Source organism: Urocitellus parryii, chromosome 8 (genome assembly GCF_045843805.1).
Source record: "Urocitellus parryii isolate mUroPar1 chromosome 8, mUroPar1.hap1, whole genome shotgun sequence".
NCBI classification, from domain to species: domain Eukaryota; kingdom Metazoa; phylum Chordata; class Mammalia; order Rodentia; family Sciuridae; genus Urocitellus; species Urocitellus parryii.
Genome location: NC_135538.1, coordinates 107448452 through 107470725, shown reverse-complemented (window position 1 = coordinate 107470725; position 22274 = coordinate 107448452). Strand labels below are relative to the sequence as shown.

The window sequence follows — 22274 nt, the reverse complement described above, 5'->3', positions numbered from 1 at the left end:
TAGCTCACCCCCTGAGGAAGTAGCATTGTCCCTGTGGGCTCTGGCTGGGAAGAAGTCCTAATCCCCTGCCTTGCCTAGACCCTGGGAGGGCTCCCTGTGAGCCATCAGAATTTTCCAGAATCCTCTGCCTCTTCTCTGTCCCCATTCCACTCAGTTAGCTAAACCCCTGCTCTTCCATCAAAATCCCCCTCAAGGGCTGGGATTGTGGCTCAGTGGTAGAGCACTTGCCTAGCACGTGTGAGGCACTGGGTTCGAGTCTCAGCACCACATAAATAAATAAATAAATAAAATAAAGTTATTATGTCAATCTACAACTAAAATAAAAAAATATTAAAAAAACACAATCCAACTCAAGGGTCACCTTCTCCAGGAAGCTGTTGCTTACTCAGCAGTTATGAGAGCTCATCAGAGAATTCTTACTGAGAGGAGCCCCCACCAGAGAATTCCTATTCTCAGTTCTTCTGGTTCCTTCCAGACAAGGAGCTTCTTCCGCACTGTGGAAGCCCCAGGACCCAGCCCCAAACAGGGCTTGCAGGATAAATTTAATAATCACTCATGGAATCAATATTGTGTGCCACCACCCGCAGGAAGCCCTTCCTGATGTCCACTCCGGCCAGTTTGGTTGCTTTCCTTCCATACCTTTGGAACACTTTGCACCTCCTCCAGAGCCCTTTCCCCATCTTGCCTTTTAGGGGCGCTGTGTACACATTTTTCTGTGTGCAGGAATTTCCAAGACAGGTGTTTTCACTCCTATTTTACAGATAAGGTGTTTTCACTCTGTAGCTCAGAGAGGTTGAGTAACCTGCATAAAGGTCACACAGAGTGACAAAGCCAGGAGGGCCACTTGGTTGTGTTTGGCTTCATAGCCACTATGCTTTCCACTGCCTTACTTAGGTGTCCCCGAATCTCTTATAGTGTCGGCACAGAGGCTGGTGCCTGGTAGACCTCCAGTAATATTCACACATTGAAATGAAGCTCAGCTCCTAGACAGCAGTCAGTCAAGTCAGGAGGGAGGGCACAGCTTGGAGACCTTAGGAGAAACCGCGTGCCACCTTCCCAGCAGAGAGACCGTCTCCAATACTGGGTGGGGTGGTGGATGTGAATGGGGCAGCAGTGGACAAGATGAGGGGTAGGCGTAGAGGGGCAGCAAAGACTGTGGTGTCAGGAAGTGGTTATGCCCGGGGCTGTTGGGGAGAAGCAATCCATTGGAGACACCCTACTGCTAGGGGGTTAAATGGAGGCTCGTGAAAGAGAGATGGGGGGTTGTTGCTTCCCTCCCCTCTCCGGCTGGCTCCCCGCTTTTCTGACTGGATCCTTCCGGGAGGTTACCCGCTTTGCTTCCTCTGCAGCAATCTCTTTACCAACTGACAGTCATTCCCTCTCATGAACCCCAGTCAATCCTGCAGGTCCACATGGGGCCATGACATTGGCAGGGAGACCCTCCTCCTTTGCTTTTCCTTTGTCTTCTGTTGCTTTGTTGCAAATAACTAGTGTTTGAGGAACACCTAGTGACAGAGATGGGGGAGGAGGAAGCTGGGGGGGGTGACCTACAACCAAAGACAGGGGAGGGTTGGGGGAGAAAAAAACCTAGTCCTCCCTTCAATTCAGCAGGTTTGGATTGCTGACCTTCCTGCAGATCAGTGACTAGCGAGGCATCTGGGGGTCAGAGGATGGAGCGGAAGAGAAGACCTTCCATCACCGTAAACCACTTGGAAAAATGGGTAGGCAATAGCAGGACTCAATGACCCCCTCCTCTTCACCCCCCAGGAGGTCCTCTGTCTGTTCCTCCATAGGTTTCCAGATTAACTTCCCACATCCATGTAGTGAGAGCTTCCCTGAACATTGGAGGTGACAGGAGAGGTGACAGGACTTTAGGACAAAGTACAACTATAGCGCTTTGAGCTGATCACTCCTTCCTTTGTCTGGAGCTACTGCTGGCTCCCGGCTGCCTTTCCACCCCCACTCTGTCCCTCCTTCCCCTTTCCCATCTCCACGAACACCTTCCCCTTCCTTCTAGGTGCCTTCTGAACTGCCTCCGGAGTCACAGGCCTGGCCACCCATGGGGTCTTCAGGTGGGGCTGTCTTTGCCCCTCCACTGGGAGCCCCCATGATCTCTGTCTGAGCTGCTCTGGAATCCACTCTCTCCCAATTCGCAGGGTGACCTTGAGCCTCTTGTTCCATTTCTGGGCCTGTGGGAGATTCTCTGGGAAGATAGTCTACCCTGATGCCCCTTGTTCTGCTGTGACCTGGGGAGGGAGAATGAGTGGAATGAAGCTTGTTCAGTTCTAGAAGAGTCACTGCTTGAGGAGACAGTCTCATGAGTCTTAAGATTACTTTGTCTCTCTCCTCCCTTTTTAAAGACCCAAGTGACTTGAACTTTTAATTCGATGACAATATGGACATTGGCTGGGTCCATGTTATATGTATCCCTGTGAAAGCTAGTGACACCACACTGGGACATGGGATCCAGAGTTGGGTCCTCCTCTGACTCACCATCAGGTTGTCTCCAAAAAGCAGGGTGGAGGTGGGAGGCCCCTCCCCTCCCTAGTATAGGTTGCTCAAACCCCCTCAGGCCAGATTGCAACCCTAGCTCTATCTAAAGGGAATTGTGCATCGTCATTGCCCTGGGCCCACAGGGTGATCCTGGAATAGGAATAGGAGGTTTTAACACTCCTTGCAGTATATCCCACAGGGCTTGGCAGGCTCAGGTTGTGGGGGGCTGGGTGCAAAGTGATGGTTAATGGCTAACTTTCCTTAGAACTCCTCCAGCCTCCTTCCAACTTCAGGGTCTTTTTTTTTTTTTTTTGGTAGCGGGGATTGAACTCAGGAGCACTTAACCTCTGAGCCATATCCTCAGCCCTTTTAATTATTTTATTTGGAGTGAGGGTCTTGCCCAGGCTGGCTTTGAACTCAGGATCCTCCTGCCTCGGCTTCCTGTGCCTCTGGGATTATAGGCATGCGCCACTGCACTTGGCATAACTTCAGGGTCTTTTGCTGAGACCTCCTTTTAATGCTCACTGCTTCTCTATGGACTGAAGAAGGTTGAGATGAGAGGGATGCAGGGGAGGGGGCCACAGTGAGCCCTCAGTATCTGGAGCCTCTGCCCTGCCCAGGGTAGGGATGCGGGAGGGTGCTCTGCCAAAGTGTTCACATTTGTGATCCTTGGGGGCAAGGGGCAGACAGGGAGGATGTTTAGTGGCTTCTCTTACATGTTTCATTCAGCAGCTTGGAGCATGGACCAAGGTGAGGAGGCCTGTGCTTGGAAGGGGCCCTGAGCCAGCAAATAAACATTTACAAACTGTAAAAAGACCTTGTCCTTGCTGCTGGAGAGCCGGCCAGGAGGTGGAGACAGGACCAGAGCATGAATGATAGAAAAGGCAAGATGGAGTGAGTGGAAGCCAATTCCTCTCCTCTAGGGCCCTCAGGACACCACTCCAGCAGAATTAGGGTACCCAAGAGATGACCTATCACCCCCATCAAATCACAGCACTTTGTGCAGAGGGAGTAGGCTGGCAAAGTAATATTGGATGTTTTGGGCAAACTGGGGAGAAATTGCTGCATTTCCCTTCTCAGCCCAGGCCCTCACAGAGGCTACCTCAGCCCCAGGCCAGACCCAGATCTGGGTGGGTAATGAAACTGGTTGGTCCCTTTCTTCCCACAGGTATCAGAGCCCCCTCTTTGCTCCCTTGGGGGAGCCTGGGAACAGCTGGGCCAAAGCCCAACCAGGAATTTTTCCAGGCTGGTTCCTATATCCAAGGGTGGGGTAGGGGGCCTTGGGGAGCACTTAGGGAAGATGTGGGGAGTTGGGGGAGAGGGGGGCTTTGAGGATAGAAAGGGGACAGAGGAGGAAGAGAGGGGAGAGTCTGCAAGCCTGGATTAATAGCCAAGGGATCTGGAGGGAATGGGGGGCTAAGTAGACTCCCCAATACTATTCAGAAGATGAGCTGTGAGCCTGGGCTGGGGTTTGGCCCCCAGCCTGGTGGGAGCTCTGGGCAACTGGCCTAGGACGTTTCTGAGTACTGGGGGGTAGGTTTGAATCATCACTCAAACCCTGGCCTTCATCCGCCCCCATCAGCCCCCTGGCCTCAGTTCCTTGGCAACATCTGTGGGGGGTGTGTGTGCAGGAGGAACAAGGGCCTCTGTCTGCCCAGCTGCCTCTCCCTTTGGGCTCTGCCAGACTCCACAGTGCATACGTGGGCTCCAACAGGTCCTCTTCCCTCTAGGCCACTGACTAACCCCAGAACCACAAAGATTGTCCTTTTCAAAGTTACACGTTTTGTGCCAAATTCTCCCCAGGGCAACTTCCCTGGACACTTCTCTAAGAACCCCATTCACCCCAGGGCTCTAGATCCCTCTAATGTTCTCAGGTCAGATAGGGACTCCAGATAAGTACATTGTTCCCCCCTGCACACAGTACTGGGTTTTTTGCCCACGAGGGCATTCCAGTCCCAAACACGCAACAGTTTGGGAGGTCAGAAAGGAGGTGGGGGAGGGGGATGTCCAGGAGTAAATTCCTTCTATCCTTCTTCCAAGACCCATTCCCTTGAGCTAGAGCTGGGGTGTGCAGACGTCAGTCACTAGGGGGCGCTCGGCCACCACAGGGAACTCGTGAACTTGGGCGAGCCTAGTCTGCGTGAGGATGCGTATGTCAATGAGTGAGGTGGGGGGCGTGCAGAGAAAGAGAGAGAGCGAAAATGTGCTTGTGTGTGTGTGTGTGTGTGTGTGTGTGTAAGGGAAGAAGGCCAGGAGTCCCTTCAGGATTCCAATAGACCTGTGCCCATCTCCCCACCCGTCCCTGTCCAGCTTCCCACCCTCCCCCTCTAATAGTCCCATCAAAGGATTGCTCTCAGGGCCTGTCCGCACATAACCTCACTTTCCTGTTTTTCTCCCCCCTCAACACCCCGCAGGCGTGTATGTGTGTCTAGGCAGAGTTGTGTGGAGGACACATGGATAATTTTCAGGCTGTGAACTCTAGTGGGGGTCGAGCTTTCCCTTCACGGTGGTGGGCTAGGGGCCCAGACTTCACTAGACGTCCCTGGGGAAGGCGGTGCCTAGCCTGAGGGACAGAGGCTCGGCCTTGCCCCGCCCCGGGGCGGGTCTGGAGGCGGGTCCTTGGTGGGGCGGGGCCAAGCCCTTTTTTTTCCAGTCGGCTGTTAGAGGAAAGAGCGCAGAGGCTTGGGGCAGCCGGGCTGCGAGGAGGCCGCGGCGCAGAGGGCGAGCCGAGCTGGCGGCAGCGGAGCTCTGTCGCGAGACGCAGCAGCGAGGCGGACTGTCCAGAGCACTCACCGGCCAGGGGTCTCTGCGCTGGAATTTGATATTCATTTATCCAGGGTTCACCACCCTCTTTTTTTCTTAAACATTTTTTAAACTATTGTTTCCCATTTTAATTTATTTTTGCTTCCCGTTCTCCACTTAAATCGGAACGACGGTTTGGGGGAGATTGCTTCTTTACTCCCCCAAATCACTTCGGATTTTGGAAACCAGAAGAGAGAGGAAAGAGGTAGCGAGAGCTCCAGAGTGAAGTCGAGGAAGAGAGACGGGGTCAGAGAGCGCGCGAGCAAGCGAGCAGCTAGAGGGACAGGGGCAAAGTGAGTGACCTGCTTTTTGGGGTGACCGCCAGAGCGCAGCGTGAGCCCTCCCCCTCAGGATCCCGCATCAGACCAGTAGCGCTGACCGACAGACAGACACCGCCTCCAGCCCCAGCGCCCACCTCCTCCCAGGCAGGCGGCCGACAGTGGACGCGGCGGCAAGCCGCGGGCAGGACCCGGAGCCCGCTCCCGGAGGCGGGGTGGAGGGGTTCGGGGTTCGCGGCATTGCACTGAAACTTTTCGACCAACTTCTGGGCTGTTCTCGCTCCGGAGGAGCCGTGGTCCGCGCCGGGGGAGTCGAGCCGAGCGGAGCCGGGAGAAGTGCTAGCTCCGGCCGGGAGAAGCCGCGGCCAAAGGAGGGGGAGGAGGAAGAAGAGAAGGAAGAGGAGAGGGGGCCGCGGTGGCCACTAGGCTCTCGGAAGCCGGGCTCATGGACGGGTGAGGCGGCGGTGTGCGCAGACAGTGTTACAGCCGCGCGCGCGTCCCAGGCCCTGGCGCGGGCCTTGGCTCCAGGAGGAAAAGGAGCCCGCCAAGGCGCAGAGGAGAGCGGGCCGCCCCGCAGCCCGAGCCGGAGAGGGAGCGTGAGCAGAGCCGGCCCCGGCCGGGCCTCCGAAACCATGAACTTTCTGCTCTCTTGGGTGCATTGGAGCCTTGCCTTGCTGCTCTACCTCCACCATGCCAAGGTAAGCGACTGTGCCCGCCGGCTGCCGCGGGCTGCTACGAGCGCCTCTCCCGGTTGGGGACGTGCGTGCGAGCGCGCGCGTGGGGGCTTCGTGACCCACGCGGGTCCTTGGGCACCAGGCGCGCGGCGTCCCCCTCTGTCGTCGTACGTGTAGGGGGAGGGGGCGCGTGCTAGGTGGGAGGGCGCCAGGATAGTCTCACCGCCCACGCGGGCCCTGCCCACCCACCAGAGTCACCGCACGTACGATCTGGGCCGAACAGCGGAGGGCGGGAGCCAGAGGAGGAGGCCGAGGGGGCTGGGCTTGCGCTGCGGCTGGCGGCTGAAGTTTGCTCCCGGCCGCGGGTTCCCGACGAACTGGAAGTCCGGGCAGCGGGGGCGGGAGCCAGAGCACAGCGGGTAGGGGGGTGCTCGGACCTTGGACCGCGGGAGGGCAGAGAGCATGGAGGGGGCAGGGCGCAGGCGAGACAGGGGGCTTGCTGTCACTGCCACTCCGTCTCTACGGCCCTCGCTTCGAGTTTGGGAAAAGTTTTGGGATGGATTGTTGCGGGGACCCCCCAGCCTGCTGGGCCACCTGCGCGGCGCCACTCCCGCCCGTCCCTGCTCGCGTCCCGCTCGGTGCCCGCCCTCCCCCGCCCGACCGGGCGCGCGCGGCGCGGAGCCGATTACATCAGCCCGGGCCTGGCCGGCCTCGTGTTCCCGGAGCCACGGCTGCTGGAGCCGGGAACCCCGGGCAGCAAGCGAGCCCCTCCCTCCGCCGGCCCTCCGCGGGAAGGTGACCTCTCGAGGTAGCCCCAGTCCGGGGACTCAGAGAACCATCCATACCCCTTTCTATAGTCCCTGGCCCCTACGCTTGTCCTGTGCTGGGGGAAATTTCTGACGCCCCTTCCCCCTTTCCTCCTGTCCTCCTAGTGTGGAGAGAAACCCGCACCACCCATTTATTTTTCACTTCTCTTTACTGAGGACCCATCTGACCCTTTCTGGCCCCAGAGTCCAGGGAAAGAAGGGTAACTGTCAGAAGTCGGGGTGCTAGAGCCCACCCAGGTGCTTTGTGGAAACTGTGTCCAAAGTCCTGACTTGGTGACCGGCTGCTTCCCTCCCTTCCCCAACTGTCCTTAAGTGAGCTGTGCGTTAGCTTTTATGGGGTGGGCTCAGGGAGGGTCTGAAGACTATCATCATCCCACTCTACTTTTTGGAAAAATGGTTTGAAATTTGCTGTGACATGGGCAGCGTGGGACTAGCCCTTCCTGCACCTTGGGCAAAAGCTCCTGCCAGCCTTGCATACCCACTTTGTCCTGGCAAATCTGGGCTTTGGAGCAGGTGGTTTTTTGGAACTCCAAATTTGCCCACCCAATTTGCTTCTCAAAACCACTTAAGGGGTCCTTTTCAGCTCCTCCCTTCCGCCTTCACTCAGCCAGAGAGTGTCCCCTTGGAGAGGTGGCAGAAGGAAGGAAATGGGCAGGGGTCCCTGTCATCACCCAGAGTTCCTCAAACCCTGGCACAAAGGCCTTGGCTCCAGGCCTCCAAGTGGGGAGGAGGGGGAGGAGTGACTGCCTGGCCACAGAGTGACCTTCAGAGGCCCCCAGAGAAGGGCACCTGGCCCCTCCCTGCCTAGAACCTCCCCTCTTGTGCCCCCTGGCCTTGGAGGGGGTTTAAAGTTTCTGTTCCTTTTCATTATTGGGGTTCAGGAGGAGTCAAGAGCTTAGGGAGAATGTCAGAGGTTTTAAGGGGGCTGTGGTTCAGAATCTAGGGGGGTCCTTGAAGGGGTTGCAGTGAGAGGCTATCCAGCTGGGAGCCTGGAAACTGTTATCTGCCTTTGAGAGGGGCTTCCTCTGACCTTGGCCCTGAAGGAAAGTGTGGGGAACCTGGGTTAGGGTACATTGGAGATGTGTGTGTGTGTGTGTGTGTGTGTGTGTGTGTGTGAGAGTGTGTGTGAGAGAGAGAGAGAGAGAGAGAGAGAGAGAGAGAGAAGGAAGAAGTTAGTTATTCCCTCCCAGAGGGGTCTGGAGTTTCAAGCTGGCTTGAGTACAGCTCTGCTGCTGGGGACCTGCTCTACAGGAGGAGCAGGCAGGTGGGTGAGGAGTTGTCAGGCACTGGAGACCTCAGGAAGGACTAGAAGCCTCCCCTGCAGCTGCTGTCAGGTCTACTGTCTGGCTTGTTGACCTTCACAGCTTCTTGAGTGGGGGGTGCAAGGAGGTCTTAGGCTGGGTTAGAGCCAGGCACCCCCTGGGAGTGCTAAGGAAGAAAAGGCTTCCCTGGATGCATTTGAGGAAGGCACCCAGGCCAGAGGGGCCTGGAGAGTAGGTGGGAGTGGGAAGCTAGTGGGGCTTTGGAAGTACATGCAGCTCTGGAGAGACTGATGCCGGAAAGGAAATGGGTCTCTTTCTCCCCTGCAAGACTTCCTCTCAGTCTTCTACTCTAAGCAACCTATGGGTATACTGAATCTTCCTGAGGACTAGAAGAGTTTGGCTGGGGGAGGGTGGTTGGTGCCCTTCGGTCCTCTGCACCCCCCTCCCTCTCCAACACCAGCTCACCCTGGTATTTGTCATGTCAGCAGGAGAAGGTCACCATGTTGTTTTTCTCGCCCCCAGTCTTTCCTTCCTGCCCCAGTCCAAATTTGTCCTCCTATTTGACCTTAATACTTACCCATGGCTTTGGACCAGGGAATCGGGGGCAGCTAGAGTGAGGTGAGGGCCCTGTGGGGAAAGGACAGAGGCCTGAACAGCACAGGATTTTGGTGTTTTCTTCCTGCATTGTGAGCTTCCCAGCCCCCAACATCTGGTTAGTCTTTAACTTACATGGGTTTAGAATTGGAGCAGTCCAGGGGTGGTGGGCATGCTCTGGATCTGTGGGGACCCCAGCTATTCCTGTTCCACCCAGAAGCTTTGGAGAAGATAGAGGCTGTGGACTGGGAGGAAAGCAAGGGAGGGGAGGGGCCCCATGGCTGGGCCTTTGCACCCCTGCCCCTCCCTATGCCCATGCCAATGCCTTGCTGTTTTGTGTTGTTCTCAGTGGTCCCAGGCTGCACCGATGGCAGAAGGAGAGCAGAAACCCCATGAAGGTGAGTCCCTCTGGCTTTTGGATGGGGTCCCCGGGAGGCAGGGGCAGGTCCAAATCCTCCTTTTCAGACTTGGGGGGGGGAGGGGTGCGGGAATATGAGAAGCAAGACAGAGGTGGGTACCATGAGGTTAGCCCTTCGGTTTCTTAAGGTCCCTTCTCTGTTCAGGTCTGTGCTGGAAGTCAGACTTGTTGCTTTTGTCTTCAGCTCCTTCTAGTAAAATTTCATTTGCAGAAGGAGCTGTAAGCACAGACCAGGAAGGTAGTGCCCGTTTGGGGATTCCTGATATCAAGGGAGGTGTCCCTTGTGCCCCCCTTTCCTGGGGAGGATGGATGTTCCATGTCACTTCCTACCCAGCCATGGGCCCATTTGTGGGGGCTGTGGCCCTTCCTGTGTGAGCTGGAGGTTCCAGGGGCCCAGGCTAATAGACACCCTGCTACCCTCCTGCCGTTGGCATTCCTTCAGGGGTGGAGAAAGCCCTGCTGGTCTGTATGGGTGCTGTGAACTTCCCTGCCAGGCCAGCAGAGGGCTGGCTGAAACTCCCAGGCGCCCCGCCCCCCTGCCCAACCCTGAGTCTGCCTGCCTTTTGTTCCACTGTGGTTTGGAGTACGGGGAGCCTCCCATTTCTCTGGGGACGCCCTGGCTCTCCCCACCACTGAGTGTGGCCTCTGCTCCAGCCTGATGCCACTCCCCATGCTCCCCTCCTCTGAGGAGGGAAGGCCCTGGGGTCTTCTTCCTGGGCGAGTTTCTGTGACTCAAATCCAGTGTGGCTGCAGTGGCCGCCAGGGGTGGTGATGCCCAGCCGGTTCTGCCTCCTCCTTCCCAACCCCAGGAGCCCTTTCCTTTGGCCCAGGGACTGGCTTTCTGCCACTCCCTGTCCTGTGCCACTGACAGGCCCCCACTCCCAGTGCACCACCCACCCCCTTTAGTTTCCTAGTGGTCTCTGTGGTCTGGGAGAGGCAAGACAAATGGTCTTTGTTTGTTAGAGAAAAGGTTGTCTGCCATAAATAAGGAAAACCACGAAAGACTGGTGTTGGAGAGCATGTGCATACACCCCAGACAAAAGAGGACAGCCTTCCCTGCAGCAGGGACTGGGCTGCAGGGGTGCTGGAGCTGCCCTCTCACCTCCTATGCATGGGCCTTGGGGATTATAAAGAGAAGCTGTTCAAAGGCATGCCTAGCCTGGGTCTGTACCTTAGCTATCAGCACCACTGCCCAGGCCAGACCTGTCTGCTGTCTCCTCCTGGGTGGGGCTCCAGGCCTGGGCCACCTCTGTCCCATGCATGATGAAGGATTAGTTAACAAATTCTAGATTAGTCATCTTCTTCAGTATAGACTTGGCTTAAAAAATGACTTTTTCAGACCCCTGGTTTCATTTACTCTCTTTTGACCATGCTTTCCCTTAATCCTTTGGGGACAGAGAAGAATTCTGTCTGGATATGAGTAGAGATCCCAGGGAAGGTAGGAGGCTGTCTTGGTCCCCCTCCCCCACTGTTCTTTCACTTTTGATATCCCTGGCCTTCTCCCCACCTTCTCCTCAATACTCCAAGTTCTCCCCAACCAACTTACAGTGTACATACCCCTGGGTCTCATTTTCCTTTACCCTTCTGGAAAAAAAAATAAATAACAAGCCTTAGAGGTATGTGTGTGTTCGGGGGGCTGCTCTAGTCCCTGGGTGGGGGGCAGTAGTGTATTGGGGTGTGCACTTAAGAAGCCTTGGTGAAGTTCCAAACTTTGTTCCACTCAGAATGAGAAAAGAGTAGTTGTTCTCAGTGCTGGAAATGGGAAGCCAACTCCCCACATTTCAGCCTCTGTTTCAGTGTCTTTAGAGATCGGGCCAACCCACTTACACAGTTGAGCAGAGTTGGAGGCCCAGAGAGGGGAGGGACAGGCCCAAGGTCACCTCAAGTCATGGCCAAAGCCTAAGCCTCCTTGCTGGCTGGTATTACTTCTTCCTTCCCGTGTAGGGGAGCTCATTGCGCGGGCAGGCTTGCTATGTGGTGGCAGTGGAACTGTGATGGGGAGTGGCAGGCTGGGCCACAGTTTGAAGTAGTCATGCCGGGAGTCCTGCATTTATTTATTCTCAAGGGCCCCGCCCCTATGGCCCAGAATTACCCCTTCATGCTCCAGTGCACCCCAGGCTCTGTGGTCAGCCTGGGAAACTGTCTTTATCCTGGTCTCCCTCCAGATCAGCATCTAGAAATGCTCCGTGGCTGTGGCAGCACCGCTTTTTCCATGATGCAAGCAGTTTGCCCTCTTGGGCGGGGTCAGTAGTGGCTGGCACACCGTGCCGGCCCACTGCCACCTGCTGGTACTTTCTCAGTCCATTTCTTGGGGGGGGGGACCAGCAGCTGGCTAGGTGCTTTCAGAAGCTTCTCTTTTGCATGCCATAGGCTTGGGAAGGCTCTGGGGCCCATTCTAACTGTCCTGTTAATTAGTGGTGTGGCCTTGTGGCAGGTTACATAGCCTCTCTGAGCCTCCAGCTCTCCATTTGTAAGATGAGGCCCCCGTAGTAGTAATATCATAGGGGAGCACAGTTTAGATAGCTATGGATGATCCCTGTGCTGAGTGCCCGACAAGGAGTGAGTAAATGGTTAGGGTTGTCTGTTATGGCCCTATCTGTCGGGAGGATATAGGAAAATGGAGAGCAGCTTGGCAAAGCCGGCTGTTCTTCCTCTCAGGTGAAGCTTAGCACACCCCCAAAAGGTGTACCCACACTCACACTGTCCTCTGGCATTAACATTGGCTCAGGAATTTGCTTGGCTGTCACGGTGAGGCAGGGATTTCGATGTGGCAGGCCATCTGCCCTGGAACTCGAAAGCTCATGTAATCCGTAGAATGAAAACAAACTTCACTAGTGATGGTGGGCAGCTTAGGGAAGGGCTTCAACTCAGGAGAAGGGATCTAAGTTAGATTTTGGAAGGACTTTCCTGATAGTGAATACCTCTCATGGAAGCCCCAAGGAGAGGCTTACAGAGCTGGGCGAGTCACCTGCTGGGCTCACGTGTCACTCCATCCCATGCAGTGGTGAAGTTCCTGGATGTCTACCAGCGCAGCTACTGCCGTCCAATAGAGACCCTGGTGGACATCTTCCAGGAGTATCCAGATGAGATCGAGTTCATTTTCAAGCCATCCTGTGTGCCCCTGATGCGGTGCGGGGGCTGCTGTAATGATGAGGGCCTGGAGTGCGTGCCCACCCAGGAGTTCAACATCACTATGCAGGTGAGCCTCTGTGGGGGTGGGGGAGGGGAGGAGGCGGGGGCTTACTTTTTGCAACAGGTGGTTTGGGCCTTTTCCTTGGAAGCTTGTAGTAGGAGGAACTAGACTTGCCTTGTCCGGCTCCTGCCCCTGAGTTGGGGTTGGGGTGGGGAGGTGTGGTGTGGTGGGGTCTTATCTACCTCGGTTCCCAGCCCAAATCCCCAAACTCCCACCATCTCCTCTGCCTTTGCTCCCAAGGCTCAGGAGGGGGCTGCTGCCTTTGATAAGAGCCCTTCTCTTTATTCCTTGGAGAGAGCCTGGGGGCCCTCCTTCCTTGGGGACCTTGTTGGGGAGCTGGGTGAACCTGGTCTGTGAAGAGTTAAAAGGTGGTCTTTGTGTACCTCTTGGTACCTTTGGGTTGCGAGTGGGAGGGAACTCAGACACTGGGGGTAGGTGGCTCTCAGGGAGCTGCTAGGGGTGCATCAGGGTGAGGCCTAGAAGGGAAGAAGGAGGAGAGAGGATGGGAACCTATAAGAACCCAGGACCCGAATTCCCAGCCTAGCCAACCCTTGCAGCCACGTCTGCCCTCAAGAGGAAGAGAGGCTCCTTGAGGCCAGCAGGGTTGGGAGAGTTGGGGTGGCCGGAGGCTCTTTTCTACTAGAGCCTTTGGTCCCCCTGCCTCCACCACCCATCCCTGCTCTGTAGAGCCCCTGGGTGCTAAGTGGCAGGAGCCCTGGGGTGCCCCTCTGGGTATGGCTGGCTGGGTCACTAACCTCTGTGATCTGCTTCCTTCCCCTCTAGATCATGCGGATCAAACCTCACCAAGGCCAACACATAGGAGAGATGAGCTTCCTACAGCATAGCAAGTGTGAATGCAGGTGAGGACCAAGGTGCCCATTCATTCATTAATTTATTCAGCAAACAGCCATGGTCCCCACCGGAGTGAAGCACATTGTACTTGTTAACCCATGTCCACCTTCCAGATGTGTGACCTTGGGTATTTCACTTCGGCGTGCCTCAGTTTCCACATCTGTAAAATGAGCACCATAATTGAACGTACCTCCTAGGGTTGTTGCAAGGATTAAAGGAGTTATTACATGTGAAGGGATTAAAACACGGTTGCTGTATCATAAATGTTAAGTTTTTACTACTATAATCTCTACTGTTATTCGCACCATTGTAACTCTTCTGTTTTTGTGTTTTCTTTTTCTCTTTCTCTTCCCATTGCAGACCAAAGAAAGATAAAGCAAGGCAAGAAAAGTAAGTGGTTTTGACTTTAGCACTTCTCCTGCTCTTTGGCCGGTTGTCTTGGTTTGGGGCTTCTGGTTTCCTCAGTTGGGGGCTCTGATGGCCTCCCCTGGTCAGGGAGTTCGTTTCTTGGGGGTCTTGTGGTGGAAGCAGGGACATGGAGCCAGTTCCAGGCTTGTGGCTCCAGGGTTAGTGAGAAAACCCAGCCTGGAACTTGATGTTTCTTTTGAAAAAAAAAAAAACAAAACAAAAAAACAAACAAACAACAATAACAACAAAAAAACAAAACCAGTGTTGTCAGGTGTCCAGGTCTCTCCTGGGTAGTCCTTGCTGATTCGGTGTCTCAGGCCAGTGTGGATGCTGGCTTCCTGGCTTGCCTGGGATCCATAGTAGGGGAGAGAGTGGGTGACAGGCCAGCTTTTGTGTGTCAGAGGCAGCAGTTTCTTTTGGTGGCTATTGTGGCAGTGCAGTTGGATTTGGGGCCACTGGGGGGTTTCATAGTACATGCCTTCCTGCAGGAGTGGGGCTGGCAGCAGACACAAGCCCTCTTGGCTGGGCAGGAAAAGTGCCATGTTAGCCATTTTCTGAGGCCCAGTATGGAGGGTTGGGTTAGGATGGGGTTGGGGGGCAAAGTCTGGGAGCAGTGAGCTTTTGGAGGAGGGCAGTGGGCATTGACTGGAATGAGCATGCAGGGAGGAGAGACTGAGAGAGAGCACCCATGCCCTGACCCGCACCTTCCTGTCTGCCCTGCCACTCTGGGACAGACAGGAATTCTCCTAAGCCTTGACCCCTTGCCTCTTCCCTAAGTCCCCAGCTGCACTAGAATGATTTGGGAGAAGAGGCTCAGGGAGAGGGAGTGAGAGCACGGAGCGAGCTTGCAGACCGTTCTTCCATTCTTCTAGTGCTTTCTCCCAAGGGGAACAGACTCGCCCTCTCCTCCATCCCTTCTGCCCCTCCCTTCTCCCTGCTGTGATAGACATGCTGAGTGTTTTCTCTGGGGTTAGCAGGAGTGGAGAGTGCTGGCTCCCTTGAGGGGGGCAAGCTGTAGCCTGTCCCCGTTGCCCGTTCCCCAAACGCCTGCTTTGCCCACAGGGAGAGCCGGGGCTCGCCTGGGCTCGGAAGAGTCTGGCGAGATGGTGCAGCTGGGGAGAGAACTCCCTGCCAAGCACTGCTAGGCCCCTCCCCCAGCCTCCCTTCCCTGCCCGCTGACCCTGCCACCTCCTGCCCCCTCTTCAGACACCCAGCCCCACTCCCAGCCCAGGTTACTGAGCGGGCTATTGCCTTTCATGAGCTGCTCTGAATTTTGTGCCAGCTCCTAAGGTAATGTCCCCGCCCGCCACCTGCTAGGATTCCCAGAAGCACAGCCCCTGGAGAGACCCCCTTGCTATTGTATTTGGGGAGGAAGGCAGGCGGTGCTGGACACGGCCTTCCCCTCACTCTGCATCAGGTCAGGAATCTGACCTTCTCTCAAACTCTGGCCTGGCTCTTATACCCTGCCTGACCTTCAGGATCAGACTTGTACAGGGCAGCTGAGAGCCTGCCCTCAGGGCCAGATGCCCTGCCTGGGACCAGGAGCCCTATGATCCTGTAGATATCTGGATCCTGTGCCCTCCAGTCTCTGCTCCCTACCCCATGCCTTGCCAGGGGCTGAGATTGCCACCCCAGCGTGGGCAGAGTGAGGAGGAAGAGCCATGGGGAAAGCGGCCCTAAATAGGAGTGCCACTTACACACCTTCCTGAGGTCGCATGCCTCCTTGGCCGCCTGCTTCCGAGAGCGGGCCTGTTTGGCTTTGTCTCGCTCCTTCCCATCCGTGATCCCCTCACTGCTTCCTTTGCTCTCCTCTCCCCCCTCGCTCTTTCTCTGGTCTGTCTCTGTTTTTTTATTTTCCAGAAAATCAGTTCCAGGAAAGGGAAAGGGGCAAAAACGAAAGCGCAAGAAATCCCGGTATAAGCCCTGGAGCGTGTACGTTGGTGCCCGCTGCTAACTCCCTGGAGTCCCCTGGCCCCCAATCAAACCCCTGCCTGCAGTAACCCCTAACCCTGCTTTCGTCCCTTCGCCCCTCCCTGGCTCTTGCCCCTCCCTCCCAGACCCAGTGTCTCTCTCTCACTCTCATTCCACTAATTGGCACCAACGGGTAGACTTTGTGGTGGTGTTGCTGGTCCAGGGATGGGGTGGGGGGTTGGCCAAGTGGGCCTGGAGGATTCACGGAGGGGCCTCTGGCTTGGCTGGGCACCGACTTTCTCTCACCCACGGGGCACTGGTGGTGGACCCATGTTGGCACAGGGGCTGGGCACTGGGGCCTGCTCACCCAACTGGTTTCCACTGCTCTAGGCTTCTGAACATGTCTGCAAGCTGAGGGTGGTGGGGAGGGCAGAGACGATGTGAGGAGGGGGTGCGATGGCAGAAAGTGGCTTGTTGGGGGCTGAAGGAGGAGCTCAGGAGGGTCAGGCACCATATGGTGGCCCCTTCTGGTCTGGGAGAAGTACCTTGGTTTCTCAGGGACTTGGGGCCTCAATTCTAGCCCAACCCATGGTACCCACATGTGGAAGTCTCCCTGTAGGGCCACTTCCTCTGGGTTGGAGGCTGTGGTGGGCCCTGTAGCTGATGGTGGCCTAGCCCCTGGACATTGCCTCTGAACTTGACTTCCCGTCATGCCCTATATTCAAGCCACCTTTGGAAAAGCCTGGGTCTGAGCCCTTGCCCACTGTCTTTAGCAGGTGAAGGGTCAAGGTGTGTTTTGCGGGGGGCAGCTGCAGCTGGGGCCCTGTGGCCCAATACGTGTCCACATCTTCCAGGGACACAGCCCCGCCCCATATGGCAGCCCTCTCCCTGCACTTTCTGCCGGCCTGTGCCCTCCTCTTCCTGCAGGCGGGCGTCCTAGCCAGTGCTGCCTCTTTCCGCCGCTCTCTCTGTCTTTGCTGCAGTGCTCAGATCCTTCCAGGACGTGGAAGGACGCGGGGCCGGCGAGCCGGGAGGGGTGCTGCTGCGGACGTGACAGGGGGTGTTGCATGGGTTTTTTTCTCTCTCTCTGCTGATGCTCTAGCTTAGATGTCTTTCCTTTTGCCTTTTTGCAGTCCCTGTGGGCCTTGCTCAGAGAGGAGAAAACATTTGTTTGTACAAGATCCGCAGACGTGTAAATGTTCCTGCAAAAACACAGACTCGCGTTGCAAGGCGAGGCAGCTTGAGTTAAACGAACGTACTTGCAGGTTGGTTCCCAGAGGGTGAGCGAGCGAGTCAGAGAGGGACATCACATCGCAGACATGGGGAGAGAGAGAGAGACAGAGCGAGCGCGTGAGCTTGAGAGGGGCCAGATGCTGGCTGGGCTTCTAGCTGCCTGCCTGGCGACTGCTGCCTCCTCTGCTGTCAAGGACCCGTGGGGCCAAGGACGCGGGGCCTGCCGGGCGGGGCCTGCTTGGAGGTTGCCCTGGCTGCCTGAACGGGTAGGCTGGTGTGGCTTGACGTGGTGATGTGGACGCAAGCTGTGTGTTGTGTCCTGTGGTCCTGCTGCTTGTTTTGGCCGTCGGTGCTGAGGTTGTGCTAATGCCGAGACACAGAGAGCCCTTCCAGGTGTGGAACGATGGCGACCAAGTGTAGGCATTGTTGTGGGGCCTTGACGGTCCAGTCATCACGGCTAGCTTCTCTCCCCCAGTGTGTCTCCATGGGGCCAGGATTGATTCTCCCGCTCAGACTGGGGCCCCTGGAGGGATCTGTTGTGGTTTAGGATGCTGCAGTTCTTACGCAGTGCAGGAGATTTAGGATCCAAGGATGCTTTAATCCTGCACCACTCACGAGGACCCTAAACAGCCTACGTATTTCTAACTGCTCCTGGGAAGGGTGGAGGGAGGGGCCGTGCTCACTCTCCTCACATGAGTCTGAACTCCTGAAGCATGGGGTATCCCCAGGTGTCTGGGGCCCTGTGGCCCAATATGTGTCCACATCTTCCTGGGACACATGTGGGGACTAAGTCCATGGTGGGGACTAAGGAAGCATGCAGTGCATGAGTGACTGTGACCTGGCCAAGTTCAGCAGTGGCGAAGTCAGGAGCACAGGGACGGCTGGCGGTCTGATGTCTGGGCTGGAGTTCTTTATGCCCAAGTGGTCTGGGATTAGGGGGCTTTTTGGGGGGGTGACCTAGGTGGGGCCAGACTCCCCAGCTGGTCCAGAGGCTCCTTGGAGTGTACGCTGCTCCTTCTCCAGTCTCTTCTGTGACTGGTGGGTACTCAGGCAGTGCTGGGGACCAGGCCTTCGTGGCAGGAGTTCCATGTGTCTCGGTGCTGTGTGAAAGCAGGAAGAGTATATTAGTGCTGGATGGGGGCTCTGGATGAGGGGGTTCAGTTCTTCAGGAGGCCTTGAGGAAGATAAGGAACTTGGCATTTGGGGGTTTTCCTGGTGATTCCTCTGCAGAGGAATTGTCTGGGAGGGAGATATGTGAGGTGACCTTACCCCATGCCCAAGCTGGCTGTGTCTGGGAAGTTCGGTTCGCAAGGTTGGAGGCTTAGGACTTGACCTAAGCCCTACTGGGGCTTTTTCAGGGCAGCGTGTGTTCTGTCTTCTTCACCCAGGGAGGAGAGTAAAAGACAAGGCAGGGCAGAGACACGATGAGAAAGTTCTTGGTGGTCCCCTCTGCTTCAGTGAGAAAAGCAAAGCCACAGAGCTGTCTCTGTTCAGCCTGTTGGAAAGGACAAGCAGCCCGCACCTAGGCCTGCAGCTCCAGAGAGAAGAGGCCTGCAGCCCAGGCCGGGACAGGGCATGGGGTCGGAGGGGTTTCCCTGGCTTCCTAGGGCCCCATGCCCTTCCACTCCCCTCCCTTGGGGACTTCCTGTCCCCAGAGCAGGCTCCCTTTCTCTGGCCACTTTGGTTCCCTGGCTCTAGGTATTCTTGTGCCCCAAACTAGCCCTAAGAGACTGAACTGAAAAATCTCCTGCACAAACGTCCTCCTGGCTAACTTTGCCCAACTTGGTCACCCATCGGCTCTAGAAGTGCCAAGTAGAGCCTGGTGTTCACCTGTAATCCCAGTGACATGGGAGGCTGAGGCAGGAGGAGGATTACAAGTTTGAGGCCAGCCTCAGCAATTTAGGAAGACCCTGTCTCAAAATAAAAGATTTAAGAGGGCTGGGAATGTAGTTTAGTGGTAAAGTGCCCTGGGTTCAATCCCCAGTGCCAAAAAAGAAAGAAAGAAAGAAAGAAATGTCAAGCGGGGCTGTCTGTTGGTACTTGCTCATTTGTTGTTTTGTGCGGTGTTTCCATGTCTTTGTCTTGAGCATGGCTGCTGCTTGGACTAGGGCTTCTCGAGGGTGGGGCTGGGTGTCTCCCTCCCATGGAGGCTTCCTGTCCCAGGACTGCAGGTTCCCTGTCATCAGCTCCTACGACAACACAGGGACCCAAGGGCTCCCAGGAACGGGGAAGCTGCTTGCCTCATCCCAGGCCTCCCCTCCTGGCCTAACCTAGTCTTTGTCTTGCTATTTCCCTTAGATGTGACAAGCCAAGGCGGTGAGCCAGGCTGGAGGAAGGAACCTGCCTCAGAGTTTCGGGAACCCGACCTCTCACCAACAAAGACTGATACAGAATGACTGAGACTAACCACGCCGCCACCACACCGTCGCCATCAACAGAAGTCCTTTATCCAGAAACCTGAAATGAAGGAAGAGGGGACTCTGCGCAGAGCACTTTGGGTCCGGAGGGTGAGACTCCGGCAGAAGCATTCCCGGGCGGGTGACCAAGCACGGTCCCACTTGGAATTGGATTTGTCATTTTATTTTTCTTGCTGCTAAATCACCGAGCCCGGAAGATTAGAGAGTTTTATTTCTGGGATTCCTGTAGACACACCCACCCACATACATACATTTATATATATATATATATATATATATATATTATATATATATGAAAATAAATATATATATTTTATATATATAAAATATATATATTCTGTTTTTAAATTAACTTTGCTAATGTTATTGGTGTCTTCACTGGATGTATTTGACTGCTGTGGACTTCAGTTGGGAGGAGAATGTCCCTACCCAGATGCCGACAGGGAAGAGGATGGGACAAGAGACTCTGGCATGTTGTTTTTTTTTTTTTTGGGGGGGGTCCCTCTTAGGGAAGCCAGGGTCCTCTCCTTTGCCCAGGATCTTGCAAGGCCAGGGTGTGGGGGCAAATTTGGCTCATTTCTGGGGACACCGACAAACCCAGCCCTGGCCCCAAGCCTCTACCTTGAGTCAAACCAACAGAAAACCTAAAGACAGGTACAGGGACAAGGACACTGGTTCTGACCAGGAGTTTGGGGAGCCTCAGGACTGGGTGTGCTTTGTGGCTCCCCATCAATGCTGCAAGGGCATTCTGTCCCCCGGGGGGCACTGCCTGAAGATGCAGGAGCCGGGGCAGTCTTCACCTACTCTCACCTGCTTCTGAGTCACCCAGGAGGCCACCAAGAGGTGTCCTCAAGAAGAGACATTGGTGGAAGAAGCGGCCGGTGATGGCTCCTCCTCCTGGGATTCCCCTTCTCCTCTCCTCACCCCACATCCCGGGGTGCAGCCGAGGACCTCAGGTCCTCAGACCATTGAAACCACTAGTTCTGTCCCCAGGAGACCTGGCTGTGTGTGTGTGTGTGTGTGTGTGTGTGTGTGTGTGTGTGTGAGTGGTTAATCTTTCCCCTGTCCCCTGACCTGTCCCTTCCTGAGGCTAAGAGAGACCAGGCAGGATCCACATGCCCACCACTGAGGCAGAGAAAGAGAAAGTCTTTTATATACGGTACTTATTTAATATCCCTTTTTAATTAGAAATTAAAACAGTTAATTTAATTAAAAGAGTAGGGTTTTTTTTTCAGTATTCTTGGATAATATTTAATTTCAACTATTTATGAGATGTATCTCTTGCTCTTTCTCTCGCTCTTTTTGTATTGGTTTTTGTGTGTAAAATCCATGTTTCCAATCTCTCTCCCTGATCGGTGACAGTCACTAGCTTGTCCTGAACAGATATTTAATTTTGCTAACACAGTCCTGCCCTCCCCTGTGCCCTAGTTCCCTACCACACATTCCTTTGAAATAAGGTTTCAATATACATTTACATACTATATATATATTTGGCAACTTGTGTTTGTGTGTATATATATATATATATATATATATATATGTTTATGTATATATGTGATTCTGATAAAATAGACATTGCTATTCTGTTTTTTATATGTAAAAACAAAACAAGAAAAAATAGAGAATTCTACATACTAAATCTCTCTCCTTTTTTAATTTTAATATTTGTTATCATTTATTTATTGGTGCTACTGTTTATCCGTAATAATTGTGGGGGAAAAAGATATTAACATCACGTCTTTGTCTCTAGTGCAGTTTTTCGAGATATTCCGTAGTACATATTTATTTTTAAACAACAACAAAGAAATACAGATATATCTTAAAAAAAAAAAGCATTTTGTATTAAAGAATTTAATTCTGATCTCAAAGCTCCTCTTGGTCTCTCCTTCTCCATTGAATCCTTGTTCAGACTTCCTCCCACCCTCCTCCCTTGGGGAACACGGCGGCGTCTGTCTTAAGGAAAGGGGTCACTGGGATGTACCATATGGGGAAACCCATGTCCTGTGCTGGGGGCCAGAGTCTTGCTTTCTGGCTGGGCTGGCCCTGGAGGTCCACCTGCTGTCTTGTGGGGAGCTCTGGGAACGGGTGGAGGGGGCTCAACTCCCTTGCAATGAAAAGAGCTCCTCCAGGCCCCTGGCCCCGGTCAAGAAAGGAACTGGTTGTCTCCACCCGGCTGCACTGGAGACAGGAATGGGCCGTGTTTGGCTGCGGGGTCTTGTTGTCTATAGCCTGCTGGGAGCGAGAAGGGTATAATTTCTTTAATTTAGTTTTACGTAACATGTCTTGGAGTTTTCTGACCCTCAGAAAGATCTCTGGAGCGCTGGTTGACACTGTGGGGACTCCTTTTCTTCCCTTACTGCATAAGCGCTTCCCCCGTGTCCTGGTCCTGGGGAAGGGGAGACCTGCCTGGGTCTTTGGCATTGCTGAACAGTGCTCCCAGATCCACTTCCTGAACCTCTCATTTATTCTTTGAAACCACAATGGTTTGGTTAAATATTGGGCCAATTTGATGCTGTATGCATCAGATATTTATACTCCAAGATCTAGCAAGGGTTGGTGTGTGGGGAGACAGCTATAAAGCTGTGGACGATTCATCGAATGTGATGGGGCACCTCATCTAGCTTGTGGGTGGTGGATTGGGATAAGGGGTGTCTTCCCATGGCATGACCTAGGCTACCCCTTAAAGGACCGTTAGAAGCCAGAGAACAGGGAGGAGTAGGTGGAGGGCATCCAGGAGCAAAGGCCTGGAGGTGGGACTCAGGCTAGGAGTGGCTGTGGGGTGGAGGCTGGAGAGATGGGCAGGGGCTAGTTTAGCCTGTAGCACCCTGCCAAGAGGACTGTCAGGGAGGAACGGAGTTTAAAGGGTTTTAAATGGAGCATCCCAGCTGGAGATGCTTTTTTAGGGGGAGTGG

General features: G+C 54.7%; 1 protein-coding gene across 5 annotated transcripts; it reads left to right on the top strand.

The window, feature by feature from the left end:
* Nucleotides 1-6112: 6112 nt before the first annotated feature.
* Nucleotides 6113-21224, top strand: Vegfa (vascular endothelial growth factor A). 5 transcript variants are annotated; one of them, XM_077801864.1, is made up of 8 exons: nucleotides 6113-6271; nucleotides 9280-9328; nucleotides 12351-12547; nucleotides 13325-13401; nucleotides 13754-13783; nucleotides 15662-15715; nucleotides 16846-16977; nucleotides 19244-21224. In XM_077801864.1, exons 1-8 carry the CDS (start codon nucleotides 6206-6208, stop codon nucleotides 19263-19265), a joined length of 627 nt encoding a protein of 208 aa, XP_077657990.1. In that variant the 5' UTR covers nucleotides 6113-6205; the 3' UTR covers nucleotides 19266-21224. The 5 variants fall into 5 exon arrangements, with proteins under 5 accessions (XP_077657990.1, XP_077657989.1, XP_077657991.1 ...); XM_077801863.1 differs by having other exon boundaries at nucleotides 15662-15733; XM_026394459.2 differs by lacking the exon at nucleotides 6113-6271 and adding an exon at nucleotides 7988-8338 and having other exon boundaries at nucleotides 15662-15733.
* Nucleotides 21225-22274: the final 1050 nt, after the last annotated feature.